Here is a 21,674-nt window from a genome sequence, read left to right on the forward strand (position 1 = left end):
CCTTGTATGCTGCACCATCAGATCATGATCCAATGGCTGTAAGCTGCCATACATCTCAACCAAGATGTTGGTCCCAGCAACCCATGCCACCCAAGGCAGTTGTGATGTGTTGAAAATCCTGGCCAAAACCAACCTCAGGACCAGTTCCTTAACAGCATACATGTGATTTGAGTTGGTTGCATCCAGCCCCACGAAATTAACGCCATCGGTTCAATCTAAAAACGTGTGAAAAACCAGTTTCCAAACCTGGGTTCTTCACCCATGCGGAATTACCAAGTGATTGGTCCAAGTAAGCAGCTGCCTCCAGCTCTCCACAAGCCATTGCACGATCAATCTTCTCCTGACCATACAATTTTCTCATGCAAGTGGCCCACCTATAATGCATGAACCAGGCAGATCTTTAGGATAGGCACATTCACCATCTCCCTCACCTGATGAGTAGCTCAGATCCCACAAACACATGCCAGGTTGGCTTGTGGCACAAGGGTACACTGATCAGCCAGCAAATTTCCACCAATTTAAGGGCTGGGATCATCTAAAAGCTGTGTTTTTTAGTCCACGGCCCATTCATTCCTATGTGAATGAGAATAAATAGTTCAGACTTCAGATCTCATCCATACATGCCAAATGCAGCTAGGACAGTCAAGGACCGAGATCAGATTGATTTCGGTCTTAACAAAATCCAGGCCTCTGATTTAAAAACCCAAGACCAGCCTGAGGTGGGCATGGCCCAAGGCGTTGGATTGGGCTGGCCAGGACCATCAACAACCCTACATTCAACAAATAAAACACAGGCACCATACCACGCCCCAGAGACACAGAATCAGCTGCGACATTTTAAACGGACTGACACAGTTCAAGCAGTAAAAATGAGGCCCCCCTCAGGTGGGCCAATCAAGTAGCCATTTCCCATTTCTTCAGAAATAATCCACCATTTCCACAGTGAATCACCACCGATTATCAGCCATCACCATGGCCCATCCATGATGACGGAGATGTGAAATGTCTGTTATGTTAACATCCGATACATCATCTGGAAAACTGATAGCTCTATACCAGGGGCATGGAACTAATAAGCACATACACCGCTGCATAAAAATACAAGGGTATTCATACCATGAGGTACATGTACTGATATACGGTGTGTATGCGATTCGGATACAGAAGGTCATAACTTAGCCTCTTACATAGCCACATCGGGATCTAATCTTCTCTGTATTGCAGCCGCCGCCTACAAAAGCAGGAAGATATGAAAAATATCATATTGCTGTTTAAACAGAGAAAAGGAAGAAACATCAAAAAGCTTAAATTGGCCTAATTGCACATTACAATGGACTATTTGCATTCCAATTATATAATAATCACAACAATCATGAAATGGGGAAAAAAGAAGAAGGTTGGGCCCACACAAAAGCAACGGCTGTTTTTTTTTAACCAGAAAGCTAAGTGTTGTTTTCTATAATGCAGCTGCATAGTATGCAATAAAGTTCACGTACCCACCACATGTGCCAGCATGGCATGATGGGTCCGGGATCCAATTCATCCATCAGAACACACCATTATATTAATGCCCTAGCCCAAGAACAGGATGGTCCACTGGTCAGATGGGCCACAGTGTGCAAAACAAAAGTATGGCTCTAAAACACTTGGAAATGAAGTTCTAACCCATCCACCTGTTTCCAAAATTGGGGCCCCACATGCAGGTTGGACCATATTTTATTTCTGGAAGAACATGTACAGGGTCAGACCAACCTGATGGATTGATTAGATCTCGCATGCATGTGCCATGCTGGCACATGTGTGGCGTGCACATAAGCTTCATTGCACATGCATATGTGCTTAGCAAAGCTCATTTAAAAATATGTAAAAAATGGCAGTTATTTGCCATATGTTTTTCATTGCACAAGTAGCATAGAATCAGGCACTGTGACATCTTTTCAAGAGCTTTAGTACACCCACGTGCATGTAGAACACAGCTCATGTACATGATACAAGTGTGGCATGGCTCATTGGTATGAGACCCAATCCAATTCATCAGATGTATACCATTATGTAGATGCCCATGTACAAGAATCAAGTTGGTCCACAAGTCGGGTATGGCACATTTTACAAAGCAAATGTATGGATAGAAAAACTTGGCTTATGTTTTCTTACACATCCAATATCATCTAACATCATATGCCAGCCGCTGAATGGACCAGATTTATTTTTGGTAAGATCAACATGATCATACTCACTTGAAGGACAGCTCGGATATGGCACCTGTTGGCCATGCCGGCACATGCGATGACGTGTAAATGATCTACCTTGTACATGTTTGCAGGGCTAAAGCTTTCATTTCAAAACCTTGGGAAAAATATGATTTTTGGCCAAGCATTTGCTTGAACCAAAAAACTGTACATGTGGGGTTGACTTCAGATTGTTCATATGGCAGGCCCAATGGTGGATTGGACAATCCTGTGAGTCTCATCCAAAGGATGATCTTAACCATCTGAGCGGGCTCCTGCTAAAAAATGGACAGTCGCCTGTCATTTTCCATTTTCACTAGGAATCTAATAGGGCAGATTGAGGTATTGCCCATCAAATGATGAGGCCTAGCAGAATAATGACTTAGCTACCAAATGCATGGTTCAAAAACTCAAAACTCGACTTGATTCAGTCTTCAGCCAGGTCAGGTCAACTCAAACAGTCGATCAAAGCCTTCTCACTGGACTCGACCCACCAGTTAGTAAGTTTAATATATTTAATAGTTACAAATATTTAAAGAACATAAAATAGCAAAACTAAGGGCCTGTTTGGTGTTGCTTCTAGCAACCACAGAATTGATTCTCAAGAAAAAAAATTCTCTAGAATTGTTCCTTGAGAATTGCTTGTGTGAAAAAGTACATTTGGTAAACATGCATTAGAAAAACAATTTCCCTGCAAAGGTTTCAATGGTGAGCATTGAATACCCACTGTTTCCTGTGGCATGAAGTCTTGGATCTACCTCAATTTTTGGAGTCATATCCAAACATGGTATGGTGAAACAGATGGATGGAGCGGATGTTGCACGGTCATCAGAGTGGGCCCCACAGCACTGCAAGCCCGAGTTTTTGTCTGGGTTCTCCAGAGATATGGTAAATTGGCACAGGTGCAATACAACTCATGTACACCCCACACCTTTGCCATCATGGCATGTAGGTCCGAGATTCAATCCATCAATTAGAAAGGCACCACTATACTGATGCCCTAGCCAAAGAATTAAGTTGATCCACGGATCAGGTGGGCCACAGTTTGCAAAACAAATGTTCGGAGGCTAGGCTCTGCGGAAAAAGTGCAAATTTGGAAAATTGTTTTTTCTAAAATTGATTAATTAAGTGGCAAACAAAACACATTAAAGCCTAAAAAGTGATTTTTAGTAAAGCCAAGCAGGCTCTCATAAAACACACAATCTATGCTGTGGAGGTTACAGATGATTGGTTCATTAGTGGGAGGTGGTGAGCTCAAGACTCACTCATTTTAACTTCTATTAACCTTGTTAAACCGAGTTACTCAGCTCAAGACAACACAAGTTGCATTGAGTCAACTGAGTCGGCATGTCAACTCAATTAGTTTTTGTAGATTGCAGATTGGGTCACATTGATGAACGAGCTCTGTAGTGAATTGACTCAGAATCTCGTTGAGTTGACACGGCTGAGTTTCAAGTTGAATCATGGAGTTTTAGAATTATGGCCAAAGATAGGTACCACTGGTACATTTTGCCAGGTCAAACAAAGGAATGCCATTTCTTTAAGTCAAGCATATCACATAATAATGTCTCATTGACCTTACCTCGAAATTCCCCACTCGGTACTGGTAAGCCATTTCCTCTCTCAACTGGGCCTGTTCTTTCATCGCTTGTGCCTGAGGATTCAGAGCAGACAAGAAGAATATCAGTTCTCAGACCATTGTCATAAAACTGTCAGTGTGTGAAAATGAAAAGAAGAGAATTACAATGCATTCTGTTTTGTTTCATAGAATTTCATATGAATGTGTGAAATCAGAAGGTTAGCTAGGCATTGGAGGCTTTCTCTGTCTCTCTCCCCCATTTAGTTATCTAAACCAAGCCAATAAATCCGTTCCCTGCATAAAGCCTACAACATACAAACCCATCACATGGTTGATCTACAACTGTTCTTTTGTCAGCAACCATATCCACACCATTTATTCTGACAATATTGAACTCAGTAGACTGTAAGTTTGCAACCAATTGAAGCACTTGTGACTGCTTCGGTATTCATAGCATATTTTTTTTCATAACATTATTCTCAAAATTGCCTAACCTGCCAAAATTGCAACCTATGTAACTTTCTTAGTTGCACCATATGCTTAAGGGGACATGAAATGGGATTTGGGATTAGGAGTGGGGAAGTATCCATTTCAAAATTCTAGCAAGTGTAAAGCCAAGAGGAGAGGGAGTGGGGCAATGAGAGAATGGAACCTTGGCAGACGGTTCGTGCAAACTAAGGTAATCATACAGTTTACTCCCAGAATGACCTTATCCATTAGATTGGAGGTAAATGATAAGTAGAGCTGGAGAATGGCTAGCGTCATGGGTTTGCTCCCCATAGACACAAGATCGATTCCCATCCCTGTGATTTACCCAATGCACGTGGTTTGCGGGTGATTGCGTGCATCCGCAGGGATTGGTCTTGCCCTAAAAAAGGGGTGAGGACACCTTGTCGTCATGAGAGAGAGAGAGAGAGAGAGAGAGAGAGAGAGAGAGAGAGCACCAACAGATGTGCGTGCGAACAAGTCAAATGCAGACACAAGCGTTCGAACGCCCCCACCCAGACGCCCATGTACACATATTTGCCATCCTAATTGGCATTTATGCCATGAACTTCCCAAATAACCCACCAATTAGGGTGCAAACTTATTTCCAAAATGTCCCTGCTGATCAGATTGAAAATTTGCAACCCCTTATATATAGTTCCAATCAAATGCACCAATTGAAGCTTTTAATGCATTTACGAACCGGATTAGAATTTTGGACCCAGACCCAAGCCATTAAAATTCGGATTGGGTTAGGCCTGAGTCGGGCGCAATGTAAAAATGGCCGACCCATTTATCACATGGGCAGATTTGGGTTGGGTATATAAACTACAATTTAAGTATCAAACAAATAATGTTACAAGCCATCCAATAGTGATGGCTATCAATGTTGATGGTAAAATATAAAATGACCAGTGGTCCAAATTCAATAGGTAAAATCAGATGGTTAGCGTAGTTCAATTAGTGTCATTTTTGCTTTATTCTCCACTGACAATGGGGTCCACAATTTGCACGGACAAGATTGTCACAAGTATTCGATGGGTGACCAAGCTTTTAGAAAAAGGTGGTGAACTATTGCTATAGTCTAGCCCAAAAGCAAACAAAACGCCCACATGCTATGCCACTTTTCCTTGGGTCTAGATCAAGTTTGAGTTTGAGACCTTGGGTAGGTGTAGGTTGGATGCATTTTAGTATGACCCAAATAAAAACTGGGTCCATGTTGGGTTGGGACCTCAGATTGAATTTGAGAGGACCCAGACCCAATCGATTTAGTAATCCGGGTCAATCCTATCCACACTCACTCTAACTGATTTGCACAAACCCATGTTACATTTCGGGATTGAAATAGGACATGGAACTACTTCATTGCTAGAAATGGAAAATGTGTGGATGCAAATCGATCAGGATTGGTTTACTAGCTGCTCCCTGATAGAAAAATCTAAAAGAATGATTGTCATCTGGTCTGCTTCTCATCTGGTCTTATCTTTTTTTCCAAAAAAGGATGGACCAAACAGTCGGAGAGGAAAAAAAACAAAGGTTATGGTTTCCGGAGGCTTGTCGCACATGTTACACCATGAAATTCTGATTTCACAATCCAATTTCTTTAACAACAAGGAAAATCAAATAACTAGAGATGGAAGCATAAGGAAGCAGGACAGTTACCATTCCACCCTGCATAGAGCGCTTCAACGTTTCCACCTGTTCTTCCTTTTGTCTCTCCCTTTCAACCAACAATTCTAGCCTGCAAAAGTAAAATGAAACACATGCTTAGACCCAAGATACTTTGCTGGAATAACCAATACAGCAGCACATGTAACTCGAGACAAATTAATACGGGGAAAATATAACCTAAGAGCAGCTCAGCAGTACACCAAACTCCTTGATGTGCCACATTCAATTTGGTCACATGGAATGGAGGTCCACTCAGGTAGGCTGATCCACCGTGGATGGGCCAGTCCGTGTCTACAAATCCCACAGATAGGAAGATCCTGCCCATCCAATTGGTGAACTTTTTCCCATTCAATGTGAGCTCTTTTTCCTTTTCTATGGTTCATTTGTAGGTCTCTCAGACAGCCATGATTGTCCAAATCACTGAGATTTTCTAAAGTGGATGATGTGGAGTGGAACCCACCCAATGAACGGTCTGAAACATGGACCATCCACATGTCTAAACTTTTCAGTAGCTCGCAGTAAGGAGCATAGCACACAATGCACAGAGTAGACAACCTCAATCAATATTACATCCTAAAAATGTCATAAGGTCCAACTTATCACAAGGTCCTGCTTTCTCCATTCTTTTTTTTTTTTCAATGATAAATGCAGACCTTACCTAAAACATGGATGATGTGCTCAAATTCATCTGAAATATAACATTTTGGCCAAAACTCATCTAACCTAAGCATCACATAATCATGTGCTGTAGATAGGTTTGATCCACATAACTTAGATATGCCTTTTCATCTCCCAAATATCCTCTCCACAAAAGTGATCCAACCTTCTGATATTTTGGGGTGTACCTCATTCAATTATGTTTATTTTTCAGTTATTCTTAATTCTTTATTCTGCTAGATTTAGGCTGGCTTTGGAAATATGGAATTGCCATCGTGTTCAATTTGGCTCTTTTCAGCATTGAGCTGACTTGCCATCTAGAAGCAAGTTTGTTGGGTTTTCTCCAAACCACCCAATCAAAAATGAAGTTTACACACTTCCAAACAAAAGGCAATTTCAAATTTGAAGTGGTGCCATTTAAATAAGGTATAATCACAATCTGCACCCTATTACAATCAGAGTCTTACTTTTGATGTTGCTATTTTCTTTCTTTCTTTCTTTTTCCCCCACTCACTGGAAGTAGAAAAGGCTACAATTGTGGAAAGCAAATACAGGAGTCCTACTTATGGGAGCAAATCAAAAGCATACCACTAGTGAAGCATTTTAGGCATGAACTTAATCCTCACAGAAATTCATCAATTTTAAGAAAAACTAGAAGTGCTTCAGCCTTTGCATATCTCAAGGCACATATAATAAACTGTGAACAAAACAAAATAAGGAAAAAGTTCATGTTTAGTTGTAGAAGACTTTTCATAGGCAAGGCATGGGAGCTACATAATAATATTAGGCTTATATAAACCTCAAGAGAACCTTGTATCCTAGGAGCCCAAACTTCTCATACTTGGGGTATATGTTACAGTTCAAGTTAGCCCACAATCGGCTGATGAAGGCCTTTTCTCAGGCTTCACCTGAAAATCATAAAACTTGTTTTCATGTATTCCTTTCTCCACATGAAAAATCTACGGATGTGTTGCTTGTGCACGGACTCCACAGTGACCTCATTGCAACTTGCAACTAGGTTAAAGTTGCATTTTAGCTTCACACATAGTGAGGAATTTGGTTTGGAAAGAGGGTGGTAATTCATGAGGGAGTTTGTCTCCAACAACAGGATGGAGTTGCCATCTACCCAAATAGTTGGGACCAATGTTTTAAATTTCGTTATTAGGTAATGTATCGCACCCTTGGGATATGGATACATATCTATTATCGCATGGGATATATCGGTTGTATCGCATAATGTAATTTTGTTGTTGGGAAACATGGGAACATTGGGAAATTGGTTGAATTTTTCAATGAAACTTCAAGGATTGTTGAAAAAGACATCAATACACACTTTGAAATCAAAACATTACAAAAAAAAATTTGCATATAATGGGGGTTTCCGTTATATGGGGTCCTAATATATGTGCTTTCCAACTGAACTGATGCAAGTATATTCAAAGTTTATTCATATAATTTATAAACGCAAAAAATATATGGAAACACAAGCAATACATTCAAAAGCAAAAGAAGAATCACTAGATCAGGTTACATACATGTTCAATTTTGTGTTTGGATACAAAGATTGCAATTGATTTGCAAGAAATTGAGAAATTTTGATTTTTCTCAATTTTCCACAACTTGACCATTTCCCCTAAATCTTGAAATCGAAGTTCAAAATCCATGATTTTTAATGTAAAATATAAAGAATCATAAATTTGTAACCATCTGACACTGGTTTAACGTGATTTACAATAAAAACATGGATCAAAAATCGAAAATGACCACTAGATCGAATACATGGGATATATCGACACTACCTGTGCGTTTCGTATCACACAGGTGGGATACAAGATATATCGGGGGATATATCGGCTGATATCGTCGATATTTAAAACACTGCCTGGGACAAGTCTATAATGTTGATTTGTGTGTGTACTGTGTTTGAACGATTTCCAAAAGACGATGATGATGAAGAAGAAGAAGAAGAAGAAGAATGCCGGAGGATTCAATCAACATGATGTCTCATTTGTTTACTTTGTCAACAGTAAGTAACATAGTATGTCCAAAACTTCAGGCCCATACTCTTTAAAAAACTTCAAGCCTATAAGTCTCATCGATAATCCTTACAAAATTCTGGCAAAGGTTTTGAGCCAGAGAATTAAACTGGTTCTTCCTCAGGTAATTTCTCCCTTCCAGAGTGCTTTTGTGACCAGTGTTCGCAATATCGATACTATTGGCCGATATTATCGTTATCGCTGGCCAGCGACACGATATCAACTGGAAATCCCTCAGATTTTTATTTTTTTATTTTTATTTTATTTATTATTTTAAAAAAAAGGATTTCTATGTATCGTGCGATATATTGCACGTATTACACCATTTTTTGCAATATCGAAGATATTATCTGTAGATTTATTCCTTTTGGCTTGCATAATTACCCAAAAAAAAAAATTCGAAAAAAAAAAGGAAGAAGAAACAAGAAAGAGCTTTGAATTCAACAATCTCGATTTCTTACCTTTTGCTTCGAATAAAAGAAAGATTCAAATTGTGCACGTGGTTTCGGGGAGAAATCTATCAAAAAATCCTATAGATTTGGGTTTGAATGAGGGAATTTGGGGATTTTTTTTAGAGATTTTAGGGTTCCGGTCCTTCCGAAACCCTTTCTGTTTCGAAAATGGGCACGGATTAGCTACTGACAGGTAAAGTGGCGCAAATAAAGTGACGTCGTCAAGTTTTGTGGGCCCCACCATGATGTATGTGTTGTATCCACACCGTCCATCATTTTGGAGACATCATTTTAGGGAATGAGACAAAGAATGAGGCAATCACAAATCTCGAGTGGACCCCACCACATAAAACAGTAGAGACAGTGATGTCCACCATTGAAACCTTCCTGGGGCCATCATGAGATTTTTTTGTGATCCGACCTGCTAATAAGTTAACATGGACATGAACAAAGGGAAAACAAAAATATCAGCTTGATTGGAAACTTCTGTGGCCCCCAGGAAGTTTTTTAATGGTGGCATTCAATCCCCATTGTTTTCTGTGGTGGGTCCACTCAAGCTTTAGATCTGCCTCATTCTTTGGCTAATGCCCTAAAATGATCTCCCCAAAATGATGGACGGTGTGGGTATAACACATACATTATGGTGGGCCCATAGAACTTGGTGACATCACTTTAGTAGCCAATGGCTACTCAACTGGCGTGAAATGTGTCCTACGTGCTGACGCTCCTTGTCCCCAAGTTGTACGTTCCAAAGGAGATCAAGGTAACATGGCCCCCAAAATGATGTATTTATTATATCCACACCGTTCATCCATTTTCCAAGATCAATTTAGAGTATCAGCCCAAAAATGAGTCATACCCAAAGCTCACGTGGACCACACCACAAACAGAAGTGGGGACAATTATTCTCACCGTTAAAACATTTGTAGGGCCCACCATAACGTTGATTTTCCATCCAATCTGTTAATAAGGTCACACAGACCTGGATGAAGAGGAAAAACAAATATCATATTAATCCAAACTTTTTGTGACCCCTAAAAGGGTATTAATGGTAGACGTTCAATCCCCCACTGCTTTTTACAGTATGGTCCACTTGATCATTCGATCTGTCTTATTTTTAGGCTCGAACCTTATGACAAGCTCGCCTAATGGACAGATGGCTTGGATATAACACATACCTCATGATGGGACCCACTGAACTTGGTGACGTTAACACACCAAGCAAGTCGATGGTGTCTGGTACACCTGCCAATCTGCTTCCCCTTTCTCATGGCGTTAGTTAGAGACGAACTCCCCTGCGGGCTGTGGGCTTGATGTATATGTTTTATCCAATCTATCCATTCAATCTAGAAGATTATTTTAAGGCATCAATCATAAAAAAATGGGACCTTTTTAAGGCTCAAGTGGACCACACCACAGGAAGCAGTGGAGATTGAGTGCTTACAATTGATAACTTTTCGGTAGGGACGAGTTTTGGATCAAGCCAATATTTATTTTTTACCTTCATTTAGGTCTATATGACCTTATGAACAGGTTGGATAGCCAAATAAACATCAAGATGTACCCTACAACGTTTCGAACAGATTGGACGGCAAATAACTCAATCACCACTATTTAATGTGGTGTGGTCCACTTGAGCCTTAAATCTACCTTTATTTTAGGATCATGCCTTAAAATGACCTACCAAAATGTATGGACGACGTGGATAAAACATATATGGACGACGTGGATAAAACATATACAATATAGTGAGCCCCATACAATCCCGGATAGGTTAGGTCTGCCTATCTCTTGCGAAGTAAAGCCCAACTTGGGTGAGACCTTTAAACCAGCAATGTGGGTGGGACCCCTGACTGAGTGGGCCACCTTGATGTATGAATTGTATATTCATGCCATTCATATGCTTTTTCAACTTATTTTAGACCATGGTCCAAAAATGAATAAGATAAAAGTGTCAAGTGGACCGCACTATATGAAAGAGTAGTTAATGACCACTGAAAACCTTTTGTGGGCCACAAAAGTTTTACATCAAGGTGATATTTGTTTGTCTTTCATCCAAATCTGTATGACCTTATCAATTGGTTGTATTTTCATACATGTCTTAATACATTTATAAATGTTTTACATCATATTTGAATATAGTGGTCTTAGTTCAATCGGACAACGCATAGTTTATGACCCTATCCAAAGGAAACCTATTATGTGCACTTCTTTCTTGAGATTCTATGATTTAAAAGTGTGTATTAAGGTCTTTTTTAATAATCCCTGAAGTTTCATTAAAAAATTCAACCATTTTCCCAATGTTTTCTCATGTTTCCCAAAAAGTGCGATAAATAACGTGATACAAACGATATATCCCGTGCGATAACCGATACGTATCTGTATCCCAAGGGTGCAATACATTGCGCGATACCGATATTTTGAACACTGTTCGTGACTGACAGGCAAATTCTGGATAGTTCCTTGCTAAGCCCATGAGTGCCTCGACTCGTGTTTCAGTGTTTGAGATCGTGCACCAAAGGTGTGGTGTGCAAACTGGACTTAGAGAAAGCTTATGATAATGTTAACTGGGCTTTTCCTGATTATATGCTGATGCATATGGGGTTTGGTAAAAAATGGAGAAAGTGGGTAAGAGCCAATGTCTCTTCTGCCAAATTTTCTGTTTTGACCAATGACTCCCCTTCTGGCTTCTTTAGAGCCTCTCGGGGCCTCCACCAAGGTGATCCTCTTTCTCTATTTCTATTTGTTATTGTGGTTGAGGCCCTAAGTCACATGTTATCCTCAGGTCAAGAGGCAAGTCTCATAAGGGGTTTTGAGGTGCCCAATTTCCCTACTATTAATCACCTTCTATTTGCTGACAATACCCTTCTTTTTTGCGAGGCTTTTGAGACTCAAATTGCAACTTTAATGGTTGTGACTTCGTTTGAATTGGTTTCTGATTTGTATATCAACATTTCAAAAAGTGAGCTTCTTGGGGTTAATTTGTCCATATCTAAGGTATTTGACTTTGCTGATATTTTTGGCTACACTCTGAGATCCTTCCCTTCGACCTATTAGGGTCTTCCCTTATGCTTCGGTAAGCCTACTCTCCATCTTTGTAATACAATTGTGGAAAGGATGGAGAGAAAAATGTCCCCTTGGAAAGGTAAACTGCTCTCTCTTGACGGCAGAATTACTCTCATTAAGGCTTCACTTTCTAATCTCCCCATCTACTTCCTCTCCTTATTTAAGTGCCCCAAATCAGTTCTTAATCATATTGACAAATTGAGAAGGGACTTCCTTTGGGAGGGAGGTTCGTCTACTAAGAAGTTTCACCTTCTGAATTGGTCTGAAGTCTGTAAGAATGTGTCTGAAGGTGGTGCAGGCATTAATCGTCTACTATAGAGGTGGTTAATATGGTCCTCCTTGGCAAGTTGGTGTGGAGATTTGGGGTGCTGGATTCTAACCTTTGGAGGAGAGTTGTCATTGCTAAATATGGGGCCTCCCCTCTGGGGTGGTGGACTAAGGACTCTTCCCTCTATAGGGCCTCTTTTATCTGGAAATTTGTGGCTGCTATGGCTCATCCTCAGGTTCCTGCCGGTGCCTGCCATATGGCTTTCCTCTAGAAGTATGGAGCTCCCCAAAAGGTGTTTGCTTTCGTTTGGCTCAGTGCAAGGTATAGGATCCTCACCATCGATAACCTTCATAAAAGATCCCGCTGTCTACCTAATGCATGCCTTCTTTGTTTGAGTGCCGTGGAGTCAGTGGACCACCTCTTCCTCCATTGTTCTTTTTCCAACATTGTTTGGTCTTGCATCATCAGATCAGCCAACCTTTCCTGGGTGTTTCCTGCTTCGGTTGCGAGCCTTCTACCAATATGGCATGGTAAGGAGGGTGGTTCACTTGGCAGGAAGAATTGAAGGCTTGCATTGCTAGCTTTCTTCAGGGCTATCTGGCTAGAAAGGAATAATAGATGCTTTTGTAATTCTAAGTTCTCTTCAGCCTGGGTTTCTGGGGTGGCTTAGTATATTAGGGAGTGGGCTCCCTAAGGGTGTCTCCTTTGTTCCTTTTCTTTTCTCTTGTTCTCTGTTTGTTTCTTTCTTTCAGCCTCTGGCCTTTTATAGAATCATCTTTCAAAAAAATAAAATAATATAGCGTTTCATCTTATTAAACTTCAGTTAAATCAATTCTCCATAGGTCTCTTTCCACAGAAAAATCCATTCAATAAAGACAACATACCGACGCTGTTCTTCATCATTGAACACTGTACGCTCTGTTTGCAGGATCTTCTTTAAACCTTTTTTCATTTCTTTGGTCATCTTGCGCTGATGATATGCATCCAAACCATAGTATCTGCAAACAAAAATTCAAAATACTCATTTTCCATTCACAGCACTGAGACAAATTAAAATAAGTATAAAAGAAAAACTTCTGTTATTCAATTTGTGCAGGGTGACAGTGGTCCCCAACTTATATCTGTTTAAGTTAGTACGTTGTTTTGGCATGGATTAAAGTCCAAAAGAAAATTAGCGGTATGATAACCTCAATGTTACGACACTAAAAAGCAATTCAAAATGAAAAGGAGCAAGATAACGCAAAGTTAACATGGAAGGGGCTTACTTTTTTGATGGGAAGGTAGCAGTATTATGATCCTCCATGAACCTGTGAGAGGAATGACAGTGAGCTAAAAGATAAATAGTCCAATGAAGAATTATCCAATACAATCCAACTCAATTTTGTAGGCAATATTCCAGCTAGTATAATCAACTGAAATGAGCTATTGTAAGTAAACGAGTGGGAGTCATATGACTCACTCCTTGAACATTTGCTTCTCTTCCCAGTTTGGCAGACTTTCCAGGTTCACCTGTAGTTCAGACAGGAAATTATGAATTGTGGAGCAATCTCCGTTTCACTATCATGACAGAATAGCTCATCGTTATAGGCATAAAACACATCTAGGATATATATATATATATATATATATAGAGAGAGAGAGAGAGAGAGTATAAACGACTCAAACAAACTCACAAAATAAGTTTGAGGCAAACAAATGTGCAGTGAGTTCAGTATTCAGGCCCAAATCACCAAATGAACATGTTGCCTGCTGAGGCTGCAAAAAACTAATGATTGTCTTTCCTTCTTCTTCTTCTTCTTCTTCTCTCTCTCTCTCTCTCTCTCTCTCTCTCTCTCTCTCTCGCTCTCTCTTTTCTTTTCTTTTTTTTGGAAAAGTAACTAGAAAAAAAAAACTCATGATTTTCAATGCTTGTCAAAGTTTCATGTTCTTTAGGGATTCTATAAGAGAATTTCCCCTCTATAGATTGCCCTTTTAACCTACCAGCCAACCAAAACCTCCAAAACTTTACTTTCCATTTCTAAGCGTTAGAGCTTTTTTCAGACGAAAATACCCTTGCTAAACCAAAAACTCATCTTCGTATTTCTTCCTGAAATTGTCTCGTCTCTTCATATTGCTTCCTCAAATCATCTCTTCGTTTTCTTCCTGAAATCTCCACTTCGTTTTCTTCATTGCTTCAAATCGGTTATGTTGAAGAGGGATTTGAAGAGTAAGAAGATGGTGCATCCATCCAAGAAGTCACACATTGCAGGTATAATCGAAGAAATTCCCCTCTGTAGACTTCAATTTTAACTGACCATTCTAACTAAACCTTCAAAACCTTAGTTTCCATTTCTAAACTATACGGATGTATTGAATGGTGTAAGGTGAATTTGCACCTGTACTCAGTCAATATTCACCCTGTACTAGGTGAATTTGCACCGGTACGCGGTGAATTTTCACCCTGTACTCGGTCAAATATTGTTAACTGTTTTGTAAATTTTCACCCAGTACTCAGTGAGTTTGCACCTGTACTCGGTCAATTTTCACATGTTACTCGGTTAATTTGCACCTGCACTCGGTCAATATTCACCTGTACTCAGTGAATTTAAACCTGTAATCGGTCAAATATTGTGAATTGTTTTGTGAACTTTTGAACTATACGTGAACTTGAAACAAGTTATTTTGCAAACTAAAGTAATCCTTGGAAGTAAGTGGGGCATAATTTGCAATCTTGAGGATAAATTGCTTCAAGTTGTCTGCAAAATAACTTGTTTCAAGTTCATGTATGGAACCTATATGTTAAAATAAGCGACCAAATAACTTGCTATAAATTAGCTTACGTCTTAACTCTCGAAGATGTTGTATATCGTGTTGTACCTCCAATCCTTCCAGCCTCGATATTGAATAAAGGAATTTGGGAGGGAACAAATGAGATCACACAGTTTCTAAGGGCCGATACTCTCTCAATGGCCTATATCTATTACAATGACATTGCATAAGGTTAAAAAACTATAGTTTAATACAAATATTGGTTATATGGAATAAGGAAAGAATCCTTACTTGCAGCAGAAAGATGCAGCCGTAGACGCTGTAGGTTTTCCCTACCCATGTGATGCCTTCGCGACTCCTTCAACCCCTTCACTCATTATCTTGAATGTCAAATTACCCCAAGGATACCTATTGAACTCTTCTAAAGAGTCAACCAAGTCAATGTACTCCAATTTGCAATAATATTTGATGCCAATTCACCTAATAAATCACTCTACACACATTAATAAGGCAACCTTCACGGCATCTTCATACTTATTAGTGTCGACGATCTTATCAAACACCTCTCCTAGATGTTTCTTTAATATGGGATATTGTTTGTTCAAGTATTTCTCTCTTATGAACTTCTTAGTAGTCCCTATTTTGAGTATAGAAATGTCTCCAGTCTTGAGCCCTGTAATAAGGGTGAAGTCCATCGCCGTAAATTTCAAAAGCTTCCCCCATATCTCAAATACAAGCTCACCTCTGTGTCTCAAAAAAATTATGTGCGATAGAGCTCCTATAAATCTAAATGATGGAATGTTTATCAATAAAGAAAATGGGGACTGTCTAAATTGACTTAACCTAGTCTCATTCTTTTATAAACCACTCCTAACTTTATCAAACCACCATGTTAATGAATATTTCGCGGACAGGTTAGGGATCCCGAAATCGCTTCCCTTCGGAGACTCTTCAATTTCTAAAAAGATAAATGAATTGCAAAATATATTACAAATAATTCAAAAGTTCACAAAACAGTTCACAATATTTAACCGAGTACGGGTGCAAATTCACCAAGTACAGGTGAATATTGACCGAGTACAAGTGCAAATTAACCGAGTAACAGGTGAAAATTGACCGAGTACAGGGTGAAAATTGACCGAGAAAGGGTGCAAAGTCACCAAGTACAAGTGAAAATTCACCGAGTACAGGGTGAAAATTCACCGAGTGCAGGTGAAAATTGACTGAGTACGAGTGCAAATTCACTGAGTACAGGGTGAATATTGACCGAGTACAGGTGCAATTCACATTTCACCATTCAGCACATCTGTACAGTTTAGAAATGGAAAGTAAGGTTTTAAAGATTTAGTTAAGATGGTCAGTTAAAAATGAAGCCTACAAAGGAAAATTTCTCATATTAAACCTGCAATGCGTGGCTTCTTGGATAAAGGCACCATCTTCTTCCTCTTCTATCTCTTCAAATCCCAAATCAACGTAACTAGTTTGAAGCAATGATGAAAATGAAGTGGAGATTTCAGGAAGAAAAATGAAGAGACGATTTGAGGAAGCAATATGAAGAGACGAGATGATTTTAGGAAGAAATACAAAGCCACAAAGATAAGTTTTTGGTTTACCAAGGGTATTTTCGTTCAAAAAAAAGCTCCAACGTTTAGAAATGGAAAGTAAAGTTCTGGAGCTTTAGGTAGGTTGGTAGGTTAAAAGGGAAGCTACAGAGGAAAATTTCTCATTCTATAGTTTGTTTTCAAGCTAAAATGTCAGGATATGCACAGAAGAACAGGGGAATGGACATATGCAATGACAGGTATACATGGCATCACTAGAATATGTAGACAAGGGTATGGGCGTTCCTACCTATCACATGAGTATCCAACTATCGATATGACAATAAGCAACAGCTACATTCTGGGAGAAATCTTCCATAAGAACGTCTCCAAGATAAGTTTAAATTTCAAACTAACAGCTATGTTTACTTCACCATCATCCAAAGCATATGGATACTAGATTTAGTATAACGTAATAGTACTCAGGACTGAAAATAAATAAATAAAAATATAAGTACCCCTTGTCGAAAGACTCAAAACACTCTCCTCGCTGATAGAATGTCAATTAACCATGCAAAAAAACACAAGACAGAAGCAGCACGATGGGAAAACCTGTTTCACTTCTGCTAACCATGCAGTGAACTCTGGTCGTTTATTCCTACCAAAGACAAAAGGCAACGCAAGGATCAATCCCTAAAGTAAAGAGTAATGAACCATAAGCCACTATGAGGAATACTATGTCAATGGTTCATAGGATTTCAATAATCACTCCAAGTAGCATTTGTATATGGGAAATCAAATGTATACTCAACAGCATGACCACTTTACGTGAAAGAAAATCAATATTAGAGGGTATACAAATTTGACACCCCAAAGTATCAACATTCGACCTTCACTACAAAAATACTATGTTAATTTCATGGGTAGGGGAATCTGATGCATAGTCAGCCATGAAAGTCTACAAATCAATGACAAAATTAAATGGAAAATTATTAGAAAATGAGTATACATAGGAGTTTATCAAATCCCTATGCCCAATAGAGACTTCATGGTTTGAGAGGAGTAAAGTGCTCATAATTCTGAAGGTAACTAACTACAGATTGCATATATATAATTATATGATATGATTTTCTTTTTTACTTTTCCTTTGAAGGAGCCTGTATATGATATGTTAAGAATCTAATGTGCAAATACATACTCAATATGCATGTACTTAATTTACTGAATATATATCTTTGTTGCAGTACTAAAATTTCAAATATAACAATGTGAACTATCCACTAGGTGCAGCATGCATCATGAATTACCATGTGACTCTCTCTCTCTCTCTCTCTCTCTCTCTCTCTCTCTCTCTCTCTCTCTCTCTCTCTCTGTGTGTGTGTGTGTGTGTGTGTGTGTGTTCTTCTTGGTATATGTTATTCTGGCACAGATCTTTCTGGTTCTAGAAAAGAGACTGTCGAGTCCGAAATGAATTTCTAGATCCAAGAGATTCATCAAGTTGGTAAAAAGAGATGAACTGCAGTCATGGATGCAATAATTTATAATCCAAAAATAAAATAAAATTATGGAAACTATTTTTCTTGCTCTGTTTACAATGTTTTTTGCAATGAGGGTCTAAACCACAGTGTGATGCTCTCTCATAGCATCCATGATGCCTTGGGTACATTATCGACATTGTACATCACCCGTATTACCCTCTTGCCATACAGCAACCTTGATTGCTCGCCTTTCTCTATGACATGAATGTGATGCTGCTCCATCATAAACATAGCTCAGCGATCCTTGTTTCAGACAAACATACACAAGATCACATATGATTTCATACTCACACTCAGTCCGTATTGTACTGATGACATCACGGACTCCATATCAGAGAGAGAACATTATCAATACAGTGTGCTGGCACCATCCATCTCACTGTGTGAGAGGTGCAGAGACTATATCAATTGGTGGCAACTGTCCAGTGAACCATCTGAGCTATGCACTAGGCACGAGAGCTAAGCTCACCCTTGCATTGCATGCATCATGCATCTGCATCACATTCATGCATTGTATCATTTTCTTCTATTTTTCTATTGTATTTTCCTTACAATTATTGCATTAGAATCAAGGGTTATTCTATGTAATATAATTAAGGGCATGTCTTATGCCACAGCCTGGAATGTAATTCGAACAAAGATTAATAAAAGATTTAATAGAAGTTTTCCAACTATGTGTGCTCTCTTCTCTCTTACGTGGATATGGCACTGATTGTCTAACAGGCCAATCTACTCATCGGGCCCTGTCAAAATCAGGCATGTCAGAATCATCTTTTGTAGGACATCTGATCCCTGGAAATGATGGGCCCCCACCATGAAGGTCACCTGGCATAGAAACCAGGCATATCTACTAATTGAGCTTGCCACATTATCAAAATAAAAGGACGGCAAATGGTTTCACTCAAAATACAAGCGCAGCCAGCCTAATGAGTGAATATGCTTGATTTCCAAGACAAGCACTCTTCATGGCAGAGTCCACAATCTACATGGCACCAGCGTCCTACAAAAGTGACACTTTGATGGGAATGATGGGGCTGCATGCTAAGTTTGCAGCTTATCATACTGCCTGTTGCAGTTGATCAGTTCTACACATTCAACCTGAGAGAGAGAGAGAGAGAAAGAGAGTTTCAACGGTGTAAAATGAAAAACGGTGACCAGAAGGCACGAAATCCTCACCACATATCAGTTTCTCTGATAATCCCATACTTCCCCCACGAATTCGTCACCGCTCCTTTCTTATCTTTCTCCTTCTTCTTCTTCTTCTTCTTATCCTCCTCTTTCTTCCTCTTCTTCTTCTCGTCTCTTCCTTCTTTCTCCCTCCTTCTCCTCTTCTTCTCCTTCCTCCGTTGCCTCTCCTTCTCATACTCTCTCTCCCTCTCTCTCCTCCTCCTCTCCTTCCTCTTCCTCCGGCTCATCTCATCCTCGCCCTCGCTCCTCTTATCCTCCTCCTCTTCCGACGAATCTGAGCCGTCCGATTCGGATTCCGAATACGAAGATTCCGAGGAAGAAGAATCATCCCGCCTTCGGTACCTTCTTCTCGAGTGCTTCCTCTTGCTTCTGGTCCTCTCGTCGTCTTCCGATGCGCTCGATCCGTCGGATTCTTCCTTCCTCCGCTTGGATCGACGGCTGCGATCTCTCCTGGAAGGGGATTCTGAGTCCCTATCTCGTTCTGGTAGAGATCCGTTTCGGTCCTTCCCCATTCTCGGTCAGGGTTTTGAGAGAGAGAGAGAGAGAGAGAGGAGTTCAGAGTCCGGCGCTTTGGCGCAAATGCATACAGAAGTACAGAAGCCAGAAAAGGAGAGTTTCTACCATAGACATGGTGCATAGTGCGCACCCCTTAGGAACCACTAAAAGGCAGTTTCTACCATAGACATGGTGCACGGTGCGCACCCCTTTGGGAGGATATGACCCAAAAGTGCCGTACATTGGGTTTGTTTCTTGCACCCAAGGATCCCAGACCATGACAACCGAGCCGCCTGGAAATATTCAAGGATATGTTTTTTTTTCAATTTTTAGTATTTTTGAGGATTTTTCTTTTCCATAAATATCCTAAATTTGAACAGTGACAGATGGGAGAGATCCTTAGGGCTGCAACCTGGGTTCTTGTCAACCCAAACCCAACTGACCTAACCCAAGTTCAGGTCAGGTTGTCATGGTCCTTGGGTTGTGTTGGATTGAAAAAATCAAGTTAGCTTTAAGTTGAGCAAATCCAAGATGGCTAGGTTGGGTTGGGAATAATCATGTGTATTTGAATTGGTTTTGGTCAGGTTAAGTCTAGTATAGAGGATTTTGAGTTGGGTTTGGGATTAGGTTAGCCACAAAGAAACAAAAATAAATAAAAGAAAATCTTTTAAAACTCCACCATGTGATCCCGATTTTGAAATTTTAAAATCTCAATAGGGTAAGCTACGAATCCTAGTGAGTAATCTCAATACAAGTTTCAAAATAATTTTATGTAATATGAATAAAAATGTATTAAAAGATACAATACATATTTGGGCAAAACAACAAATGAGCATATTTAATAAACAAAATGTTTCCATGTAAATTCAAAGAATCTCTATTTTTCTTACTTAAGAAAGTTTTTAAATTCTTATTTTTAGAAGTTTTAATATTTTTTCTATTTTTGTGATGGGATTTTTTTTTAATGAAATTTTGGGTTCCATTTTTTATTTTTTTTTAAAATGTTGCATCAATTCAGTTTCAATTTTGTATTAATTTTTCTCTATTCAGTTGAAAAATAATTTTAAACTCTTTAATTCATTTTAAATTTTTCGGATTTTCATGATTTAAAAGATTAAGAGTCTGTTTGGTTCCCACTATAAAATGAGTCTTATTTTATTTAATAAGAAAGTGAGATCATAGTTTATATAAATTGTTGGATATTGATGAGAAATGCTTACACATGGTTGATTGTATGTTCAATTAACCGACACGTGGAAGCCCACCATGATATCTGTACAACAATCTTTACAGCAAAGTTGTCCTCCTATGAAGATAGGATACCCCATGTTTGTACCAAAATCTGTAAGGATTAGATGACCAGTATTGATGTTACCACATGGTGTTGGAGACATTTGAAAAAAGTAAGCAATATGAGGTTGAAGATCGACTCGACCTTGTACATTTTCTATATTTTAGCCTCATCAAATAAGGGTAATTGGTTACCTCTGCCACGCCAGCTTCAAGGTGCACGTTTACGAGCGAAATTATGATATATATAGTGTAGCTGCTTTGTGTCCCAACTAGTTGTACATGATAAAGGCAAGTGGATGGATAATAATTATCTTATATTTTTCCTGAAGCCTATAAATACAATGAGCAAATTCGAAGAAATGGATGCATCTATCAATCCTCAGCAAGAACACTACCAAACCAGTGTAACACTGTGTATACTTAGGTTT

The 21,674-nt window shown here is 39.3% G+C and overlaps 1 protein-coding gene and 1 long non-coding RNA gene across 2 annotated transcripts; one reads left to right on the forward strand and one right to left on the reverse strand.

The window, feature by feature from the left end:
- Positions 1 to 1,064: 1,064 nt before the first annotated feature.
- LOC131226294 (uncharacterized) lies at positions 1,065 to 20,102 on the reverse strand. The gene is made up of 8 exons (XM_058222104.1): positions 19,447 to 20,102; positions 17,345 to 17,390; positions 13,903 to 13,952; positions 13,709 to 13,750; positions 13,328 to 13,441; positions 5,956 to 6,034; positions 3,811 to 3,882; positions 1,065 to 1,231 (listed from the first exon to the last, which is right to left on the reverse strand). The coding sequence occupies exons 1-8, from the start codon at positions 19,968 to 19,970 to the stop codon at positions 1,184 to 1,186; spliced, it is 975 nt and encodes a 324-aa protein (XP_058078087.1). The 5' UTR covers positions 19,971 to 20,102; the 3' UTR covers positions 1,065 to 1,183.
- On the forward strand, positions 16,222 to 16,551 carry LOC131226295 (uncharacterized). Its single transcript, XR_009161709.1, has 3 exons — positions 16,222 to 16,253; positions 16,318 to 16,339; positions 16,446 to 16,551. It is a non-coding gene; the product is annotated as an uncharacterized LOC131226295 (long non-coding RNA).
- Positions 20,103 to 21,674: the final 1,572 nt, after the last annotated feature.

Source organism: Magnolia sinica, chromosome 14, assembly GCF_029962835.1.
Source record: "Magnolia sinica isolate HGM2019 chromosome 14, MsV1, whole genome shotgun sequence".
NCBI lineage: Eukaryota > Viridiplantae > Streptophyta > Magnoliopsida > Magnoliales > Magnoliaceae > Magnolia > Magnolia sinica.

Coding starts and splice junctions, on each gene's coding strand:
- LOC131226294 (XM_058222104.1), bottom strand. CDS start 19,970: ATGGGGAAGGACCGAAACGGATCTCTACCAGAACGAGATAGGGACTCA. Junction 13,751..13,902: donor GAGAAGCAAATGTTCAAGGA/GTGAGTCATATG, acceptor TTCCTCTCACAG/GTTCATGGAGGATCATAATA. Junction 6,035..13,327: donor AATGATGAAGAACAGCGTCG/GTATGTTGTCTT, acceptor TTACTTTTGCAG/GCTAGAATTGTTGGTTGAAA.